Source organism: Brachypodium distachyon, chromosome 4 (assembly GCF_000005505.3).
Source record: "Brachypodium distachyon strain Bd21 chromosome 4, Brachypodium_distachyon_v3.0, whole genome shotgun sequence".
NCBI classification, from domain to species: domain Eukaryota; kingdom Viridiplantae; phylum Streptophyta; class Magnoliopsida; order Poales; family Poaceae; genus Brachypodium; species Brachypodium distachyon.
In genome coordinates this window covers 16,074,433-16,084,254 of record NC_016134.3, presented here as the reverse complement: position 1 = coordinate 16,084,254, position 9,822 = coordinate 16,074,433, and the positions used below count along the sequence as shown (strand labels likewise).

Below are 9,822 nucleotides of genomic sequence, written 5' to 3'. Positions count from 1 at the left end.
CGGCGGCGCGTCGCGGCGAAGATGGCGGCGGCCGCTGCACCTCGTCGGGGTGGCCGCGGGGTCGGGAGGGGCGTGCAGGGAGGATGGGCATCGGGAGGGGCGTGTGGGGAGGTACAAAGCGGCGAGGCACGGCGGGCGAGGATGGGAGCGGCGGGGGCACGGGCCGCCGGCGGTGCGAGCCCTAGCCGCCGCCGCCGCAGGGCCCGACGCGGGCACGGCTGGGCCGAGGTGAACGCGGGCGGGTGCGTCGAGTGGGGCGGACGAGCTACCGGTCGCGGTGGGCAGGTCGCCGGCGGCCTCCATCTCGCCGGACGGGGCTCGTTTCCAGGCGGCGGACGGCACGGAAGAGCCGGACGGGCTCGTTTCCTTGGCAGTTGGGTTCCCGCGTGCGTGTTTGGTGTTTTGGGTAGCTACCCATATTTTAACGCTCAATACCCATATTTGGGAATCTGGAAATATAGAAATGGCATGATTTTTTATAACGAAATCTGGTCCAATGTCAAGCAGATATGGGGGCAAATCTTGCGCGATCTGAAGGATTGGAAGAATCTGCTGCCTGGGGATGCCCGGGTGGAGATGGATACGCACAGGGCACATCTGCTGGATTGTGCATCTGTTCCGAAGTCCTCTTTTCTTTCTTTTCTCTTTTTTGCGCATAAAAGTCCATTGCCGGCTGGCATAGGGCTAGTGAAGATCGATCGAGGTGCTCAAGCCCACTTGGTTCTCAGTGCCTGCAGATCCATGGGGTAGTTTCTCGTGGAGTGTACCTGCCTACCTGGGTGATCGGTGGGTGCAGAAGCCCTAGTAGTTGGAAAGTGTCTGGCATGTAATTCTGGTAGGAGTATTATTCTACACTCTGTATGAATTAGGCGATGGTGGACGGATGTTGCTTTTGGTTAGGGGTCAAACTTGAAATATATATACACCATAATGTCCAGGCTCTAGGATTTAAAAACATGAATTCAAGTCACATTTGGATATATATTTTCAAGCATTCGGTTGTGGTATGTACCCGACTACTCCAAGTATAAGATTTCAAGGTATGTGTTCCAAATACATTTTTCCCAAAAAAAAATGTGTTCCAAATTCCTAAAATAATTCAAATCCAAATGCTTTTTTTCAAAGTTGTGCTTTCCGTTTGGCTATGTACCCAAAGGTACATAAAAAAATGACTTTTCAAATTTATGTTCAGATTTGCTTTGAATTTGTACGTTTGAAAACATGGAGCCCTGACACCATAGAACATCTACTATTCATGTTTGAAAAACGGATTTTTTCCCAAGAATGCAACCCCAGCGGGTGCATCATCATTTAAAGAAGGGAGCCAGAAGGCTAGTACGACGTCGGCACGGCATACAACGCCACAAGTGGCAAGAAAGGAAACAAAAACAACTACTCGCTATCTATCCAACCAACCGCCAAGGGAATCGCAACGGACACCCCACCCCAATGAGACCTGCATGCTTCCAACGTGGCAATGTGCAAGCTCCTCCCGGGTGTACTATAGGATCCTCGCCACCGAAGGGACCGCGCCGTTGAAGACCACATCATTTCGATGCTGGAAAAGCGGATTTTACATCGTGCTTTAAGCAACAACTCCCATCAGGTCCTGCTGCTGTCATTTATACTTCGGGCAATAATCTTGAATCCTTGGCGATCTTGTAGAAAAAGCGCAGTAGAAAACATCTGGAAGAGCAAGCGACAACTAGCGTCTGATTTCTGTTACAGCTCGTTTGGCACCCATCATTTGGGGATAGGATTTCTCAATTCATTCCAAAGTCTAGAAACTAACTTGTTTGGTGGCACGGAATTGGCTACATGAATCAATTTTTGCAATTCCATGGAATCACTCCATAATGAAGCTTAATTCCTCTATGAAAGCGATCATTTCTCTGGAATTGTTTCTCTCACTTACAATTCCTTGTGGTAGACAAACTTGATTTTTAAACCCGGAATTCAAATTCAACCAAATGAAATCTTATCAAAAATTAGATTTCATTTCTACCAAATGAAATGAAAGGAGGGGTACCAAACGAGCTGTTACGTGAATGTTTGGTTGATTGTTTTGTGCGTTCTTACAACTGGACTCTTTGGTGGCTTTCTTAATGTTTCAAACTTGCTCTGTAGACTTTTGGCCATCCATTGTTTTTAAAATATATACTTACTCGGTCCAACAAGAGATGTCTCGGTTTTGACTAAATGTGAATGGATCTATACACTAAGTCATAGATACATCCAAATTTTGGCAAACTTAAGACATCTTTTGTTGGACGGAATGATATTTGAAAAGCGGATTCATATCATCATGTCAGACAAAGCAAGCATTTCCAAATTAGATAACCATCCAAAAATAAAAATATAATTAAAATTGTGTCCCACATAGTCATGTATTTTGACTAGTGCGCCAACGGTATTTGTTTCTTCGAGGATACACACGTGAGTGATGATGCCCCGCCCCGCCACTCCAAGTCGAGTCGACACAGCACCGATTTAATACTACTCCGTATACCAAGTTGCCCGCATAAAAAGATCCCTAAAAAGATGCTGATGCAGACAGTGTTTCCATTTGATGTGTAACATTACTGGCGTTTCCAATTGTTTACTCGGAGAGGTGCACGCGCGACACGCGGCGGGTCCTGTATGGCTGTTCCCCCTTCGATCTCTTTCTTTTCCTTCGTGTTCCTGTTCTTTTGTCCCGAGAAACTTCCTCTCCTCAAATACTCCGGAGTCAACGTATCAGCTGGATACCAATTGTGAGCCTGTTTATATGCACCGTGATATTTGCTTCCGTGTATCATTTCCCATACATGGAAGTAATGGGTTCTTGACTTCTTGTAATCTTCTTGATTAAGCAAGGATATCATACCGGCTTCCTTCCGTTCCCCACACGTACAAGTGTACAACCTCGAGCGCGAGCGGCTCTTTCCACCTGTGTTGGTATCGTCAGCAACCTAAACAATGCCGTCGTGTCGTCGAGAAACTGAAGAATCCATACAAGCCTCCATGTTAATAGGACCTTCTATTCTCGTCACGAATTCACGATAGCTAAAAACGATCTAGAAGCTTTGTCCTTCAGGCTTCAGCGGTTCACAAAAATATACACCTAGTCACATTTTTTATCTAGATATTTGATTGGGTGTAACTATTTGTAATTCGTCTGATTTTTAAGAAACGAAACTTAAATATTAGTCGATGTTTCAGAACCGTTGGATTAAGATCTGAGAGTCATCCCCATTGTCTTGTCTCTCAATTGCAATCGTTGGATTAAGATCCAATGGCTAACATTTCGATTGATCTCTAACTAAAATACATGCGACTTCTCAATAACAAAACCGTTTTATTATTAATTGATTCAACAGTCAAAACCAAACAAGTGGCGCCATCAGGTGCTCTCGGTGGTTGGTCACGTGGCATTGAAATTTTATTTGAGTGGGTTGAGAGCTAGGTTTACTCTTTAGATTTAAAATTTCAGTAATTTCGGGGGTCTTCAAATTTTAGTCTTTTCATTGAAAAAATCAGTTTGGCTACAATTTGAGCCCAATGCAAAAATATATATGTAAATTTGCTTCATCCTAATTCTATTGTTGACAGGTTAAGTCATGTTATACTCGGTGGCACAAGTACTTGAATAGCAGGTAAGGCGTGTACGTCGGCCTTATGGTGTTCGGTCTAACCGAACCGTTCGGGCCGGTTCCTCAGGTTTTAGGAAAATTCGGTTTCTTGAAAATCCAAACCGATCGGTTCCTCAAAAAACTGAGGACCGATATTTTCTGGAACCGAGAAATTCGGATCGGTTTCGGTTATGACCGAACAGAACCGAATGCCTCAAACATCTGTTGAACAGTCCACACAGATCGGAAAACAAACGGATCGAGAAGAAAAATTGAAGAAAACCAGAGGCGGCGCGCGTCGCAGGCGGCCATTGGCGGCGAGAGGGTGTGGCCTCGCGCGGCGGCATGCGGGCAGGCTGTTGGCGGCGCTCGGGCGCGACCTCGCGCGGTGGCAGGCGGGCGGGAGGCGGCGCGCTTCTCGGGCCCGCTGTTGGCGGCGCACGGGCGCGGTCACGCGGTGGTAGGCAGGCTGGAGGCGGCGCGAGCGGTGGAGGGACGAGGCGCGGTCTGGAGGCGGCGGTGCGGTGGCGAGAGGGGGGCGGTGCGGTTGCAGGTGCTGGCTAGGTTCAGGAGGAACGGGATGGGTGAGCAGGGCTGTAGGTTCGAGGGAGGAATGGGGTGCGCCCGGCCGTGGGGTACGGGATTGAACGAGGGGTACGGGATCACATATGGAAACTTCGGGTTCTTCGGGTTTCTTCGGTTAACCAGGCCAGAAACCGAATTAACCAAATAAACTTCGGTTTTTTGAGTTTGCTGACCGAAATTTTAAACGGTGTTTCGGTTTTGGTCCAATCGTTTTCGGTTTCCGGTTCTTCGGTGATCGGTTTCGGTTTCTCGGTTTTTATGCCCACCCCTACCCATAACAAAAGATCCATGAATAATAACAACAACGATGATAATAGTCATGTTCAGCAGCTCATTCGATTCTATTACATGATAGCACAAGTGAGAGATATATCAAGTTGCTTTCACAAACTGTCCAGAGTGTGCTACTCCCTCGTGTTGGTAGTTTTTTCTATAAATTTGATCAAACTTAAAAAAAATTCACTTGCAGACATAATTAGAATTTCTTATATTTAAAAATGGAGAAAATACTACTTAACGGAGCCTGGAACCCATGCTTTACCTACAAAGTGTGAAATCTGTGGTTTGTCGTTCATATCCAAAAGTGTACTTGTTTTTTTACACGTATATCCAAAAAGTGTTGAACGTGATGTTGTTGTTTCCATGCGGGGAAAACTTGTCGTTTTCTAATGCTCGGTTTCCTGGCCAAAAAGACACCCGGTCCTTGTTATGATACAAATAAGGACAAACAATGCTTTGCTCCTTTACCAGATCTAAATGCTGTCTTTGGCATCTGGGAGACTGGGACCGTTGAAAATTCCGAACAATAAGAAAACTTGGCAAGAAAGGGATGCAAAGGAAACCTAAAGAATGTAGATCAACAACGAAAATACTTCATGTGAATGCGAAGTATGATAAGCTAGCGCCCATTAATTGCTTAATCATCTGCTTGCCTTCATCTTAATGACAGGCCAGTCTGGCACAGGGATGAACTTGATCGCCCAGTCGATCGGCCAGGACATGGCGGCAATAGCAAAGCATACACCCCATTGCCCCAAGCCAAGCCTCTTCGTGCCAGCGAACCTTGTTAGCACCTCCACCATCACCGCCTGCAGGACGACCGTCGCCGCGATGATTGTGAGGAACATCCTGCTGTTGAACAGCGCGGCAAAGACTTTTTTCTTCTCGATCTCCCTCGCATTGAACAGGTTGAACACCTGGCATAGCACAAACGTGTTGAAGATCATCGTGCGGTTCACCGTCTCGTCGGCGCCGAAGACACGGCGACCCTGCAGGTGCTGGAGCGACAACAGGATGCCTACCTGGAAAGCTGCCTGCGCGATGAGGTTGCGCCACATGGCGTTGCTGATAAGCGGCGCTGCACGACCGGTCGGCGGGCGGCGCATCAGCGCCTCCGTTGGCGTGCCCGTGGCCAACGCCAGCACGCCCATGGTGTCCATGATAACGTTGATCCACAGCAGCTGCACGGTGGTCAGCGGCATCTTCCCCGTGGTGATCGCGGAGAGGTAGTTGATGACGAGGGCGGCCACGTTGACGGTGACGTGGAACTGGATGAACTTCTGTATGTTGTCGTGGACGCAACGGCCCCAGCGGACGGCCGTCGCCACCGTGCTGAAGCTGTCGTTGAGGATGACAATGTCGGAGCTCTCCTTGGCGATCTCGGTGCCACGTATCCCCATGGACAGACCAATGTCAGCCTCCATGAGCGCCGGAGCGTCCTTGGAACCACAGCCGGTGACGGCCACCACGTGTCCCTTCTGCTTTAGCCACTGTACTAGCAGCAGCTTGTCCATAGGCAGAGACCGCGCCATGACACGGATGTCATCGACGATCGCGAGCTGTTGCTCCTGCGGCATGGCGCGGAATTCAGGCCCTTCGATTGTGATGCCGCTGGGGCTGTTGTCTGAGATAAGGCCACACTCCACGGCGACTGCGCGGGCCAATGCGATGTTTGCGTTGGTCACCATCTTCACCTCAACACCTGCTTCGGCGCAGGTGTCAATGGCGGACTTGGCATCTGACCGGCACGGGTCTTTCAAGCCGACCAAGGCCAGCAAAGTCAGCCCCTTGTCGTCGTCCATGGTTGGTTGCTTGCCATGGCGATTGACTTGCTTGTAAGCCAAGGCGACGCACTGCAGGCCGGCCACCGCCATGTCATCGATGGCCTTCTCCAGCTTCGCCCTCTGCTCGATGCCCAGCTCGTGCGCAGCTCCTCGTGTGTCCACGTACATGGAGCAACCCGGCAAGACCATCCTCGCGGCGCCTTTCCAGTGCGCGATCACCGCGCCGGCATTGTCCCTGATCATCACGCCGATTCGGTTTTCGCCGGCTTCGATGCGAACCACCTCGCAACTCTTCTTCAACGCGTCGGTGTCCGTGCCGAGATAGTCCACGGCCCACGACAGCAACGCCTTCTCCGTCGGGCTGCCGGATATCTGCGGCCGCGACGACACGTTGTCCTCCGGCTTGTTGTACACATGACCGGTGGTGTTGAGCCCGGCTCCCTGGCGCAGCAGGCTGAGCACGCTCCCGGCGAGCGCCGTGGCGGCTTTAGGCTGGTCATTGCCGACCCAGAACTCGCTCACCACCATGTGGTTCAGCGTGAGCGTTCCGGTCATGTCGGTGCAGATGGCCGTGACCGACCCCATCGTCTCGCACGCAGAGAGACGGCGCACCAGCGCGTGTTCCTTGGCGACCCGCTTCACGGTGAACGCCAGCGCCAGCGTCACGGCCAGCGGGATGCCCTCGGGGATGGCGACGACGAACAGAGGCTTCCCCTGGCTGTCCCTGGCGGTGCCGGCGTGCTGGCGCGCGGCGAGCACGGTGAAGACGAGCACCGCGACGCCGATGCCGATCTTTCCCATGGCCGACGTGAGGCCCTGGAGGCGCTGCTGGAGCGGCGTCGGTTCGGCGTTCTTCACCTGCTCCTTGGTGGTGATGATGCTGCTCATCATCCCGCCCCATGCCGTGTTCGTGCCCACGGCCGTGACGAGCATCCGGCCGTGGCCATCGACGACCTTGACGCCAGAGGCGAGGAAAGGGTTCTTCTCGGCGTCGATCTCCACGGGTTGTGGCTCGCCGTTCATGCTGGACTCGTCCACCTGCAGGTCGTGCCCTTCCAGGAACACCCCGTCCGCCGGCACGACCTCGCCCGCCTTGAGCAACACGACGTCTCCCACGACGATGTCGGACACGGAGACCTCCTGCCTCCTGGCGGCACGCACGACGGTCGCGGCCATGTCGTTGGAGCCCCTGGCCATGTCCAGTTTGTCGAACTGCTTGGCCTGGCCGTGGCGGCTGACAGCGGACGTGGTCGCGACGACGAAAACCACGAGAAAGATGCTCGCGCCGTCGACGTACCACCCGTCCCTGAACCCGTGCTGCCTGACGCCGAAGCCGAGGGAGACGGCGGCGCAGACGAGGAGCACGACGAGGAACGCGTCGCTGAGCGCGTCCTGGAGGTGGCTGAGGAAGCGGCTCTTGGGCCTGGAGGACGTCTTCGGGCACGCGTTCACGCCGAAGGCCGCCTGGCGGCGCCGCACGTCGCCAGGAAAAATGCCGCGCTCCGCGTCGGACGCCAGCGCGGCCGCGATGCCGGCGACGCCGCCGAGGCGGCGGAAGCTGCCCTCGCGCTTGTCCTTGACAAGGCCCCTGAAGGACTCGTCGGCTGCCAAGGCAGTGAATGCGGACGTCCCGTTGCCGGACGAGTAGTCGGAGTCACTCTCGTTGCCGATGTCGATGGCGACGTAGGGCTGGATGCCGCCGGACAGCCGGTGGCACGTCCGGATCACGTTCGCCGCCTTGCGCCATTGCTTCGCCGGCTTCCACGACGAACGCCGCTCCATGGTCCGTTTGCGGCGAAATGGATTATGAGAATCAAGTGTCAGCAAACGGACTAAGAGGTTGATTTGTGAAGAAGCACGCGATAGGCGGGTAGAATATATAGCCATATATAAGTACATGGATAGGCGGGTAGGATATACTTCCTCCATTTCACAAAGAATAGCACGCACGCATTTTAAGATTTTGTTTTGACCAACAATTAGACTAATGATTTGAGGCTTATGTGTTACAAAAATTATATCATTAGATTCGTATTTCAAAAAAACGATATAAAATTTGTAACATATAATCTACATACAATTGGTCTAATCGTTGGTCAAAGTTTCATCTCGAAAAACGTGAACACCATTCTTCGTGAAATGGAGGGAGTATGGCCTGTGTCACGTTACTAGTTTCTGGAAGAAACAGGGGGCAAGAAGGAAAGAGAGATCGAAGGGGCCGGTCCTGGTACACCGTCCATACAAGGCCCGCCGCGTGTGCGCCTCTCCGAGTAAACAATTGGAAGAAAACGTTGCAGCTGGACTAGTGTTTCGTTGGAAGTGTTTCGTTGGAGTCCTTTTTGCCCGTTTACTTTCCATGGTCTAGGAATCAGTTGAACATGTTGCAACGTCCACATCATCGGCCGCATCCCAGCCGTCCGCGCGAGCACGTGGATCTCGTCGGTCTCCGACCGCTCAAAACAGGGGTCGGCGCCACACGGGGGAATGACGCACTAAGGTAGCGTTTGGTTGAGATCGTGAACTTGAATGTAATGAAATGGTTACAAAAGTTTAGATGATTTCTGTGTTTAGTTTTTAAAACACAGAGAAGAGGAATGGAATCTATGGTTCCTCAAAATGAAATATTTCCTCAATATGGCTAACCATCTCATTCGTAAAAAATGTAGGAATGAGTTGGTCCAAATAGAACCAGTGATCTATGTGTTTGGTTCTTAGGATATATAGAAAAGTAAAACCGTTCCATTACATTCTATTTCTATAATAATAAAACCGTTCCGTTCCATTCCACCTCGCTCTAGAACCAGACACTACCCCAAAAAAAGTGGGTCCTACAGCGAAGTTTCCCTTTTAAAAAAAAAATACGCCATTAAACAAGAACGAGGCGTAGGGTATTCATCCTTTCGCGATCGAGCTCTGTGCCTCTGTCGCGGGTACACGGATAGAACGCGGCGAGCCTCTCCCGGCCACCCGCTCCTCGATCCCCAGTCCAACAAGACATGCTGAACGATTCCCCAGCCCCACCGTCCCCAGTCCCCACTGGCCAGCACGCCCGCAAGGCGGCAGTCACGTCGCTGCTGCTGCTGCAAGTTTATGTTGCCACATGGAAGCACACGCTGGCTTATGAAAGTGGCGGACGAGTGTTAACGTTGATCCGGACGCAACTAGCAATCGAACTCAACCTCAAGCAAAAGTGCAAAACGAACATGTATGGCCAAAAGAAAACATGTAAGAGCATCCTTAGAGGTTCACATTTAACTGACTCTTCGTACATCATTAGACTCTTGTCCAAAATCAACAAAGAATCTTGTAAGAGTCAACACTTTACCATTGCAAACCTCGTGTTGTGTGTCAACTTGTTATAGGAAAATTTCTGTTTTGGATGCAGAAAGATTCAAGCTATGATAAGAATTGAAGTAGGCTAGTTCAGGTAATCTAAACATTGTTTTAGTAAAAATTCAGCTTATAAGTTATAACAATACAATCTCACGAGCATATGCGAACTGAGCCTAGCTCAGATGATGTGGTTCCTTGTGGTGGAACCAATCCAACTTGACATGGGTGCT

The 9,822-nt window shown here is 51.1% G+C and overlaps 1 protein-coding gene across 2 annotated transcripts; it reads right to left on the bottom strand.

The window, feature by feature from the left end:
- Positions 1-5,085: 5,085 nt before the first annotated feature.
- LOC100833916 (calcium-transporting ATPase 7, plasma membrane-type) lies at positions 5,086-8,048 on the bottom strand. 2 transcript variants are annotated; one of them, XM_014902559.2, is made up of 2 exons: positions 5,498-8,048; positions 5,086-5,392 (listed from the first exon to the last, which is right to left on the bottom strand). In XM_014902559.2, exons 1-2 carry the CDS (start codon positions 8,039-8,041, stop codon positions 5,117-5,119), a joined length of 2,820 nt encoding a protein of 939 aa, XP_014758045.2. In that variant the 5' UTR covers positions 8,042-8,048; the 3' UTR covers positions 5,086-5,116. The 2 variants fall into 2 exon arrangements, with proteins under 2 accessions (XP_014758045.2, XP_024310698.1); XM_024454930.1 differs by having other exon boundaries at positions 5,086-8,048.
- Positions 8,049-9,822: the final 1,774 nt, after the last annotated feature.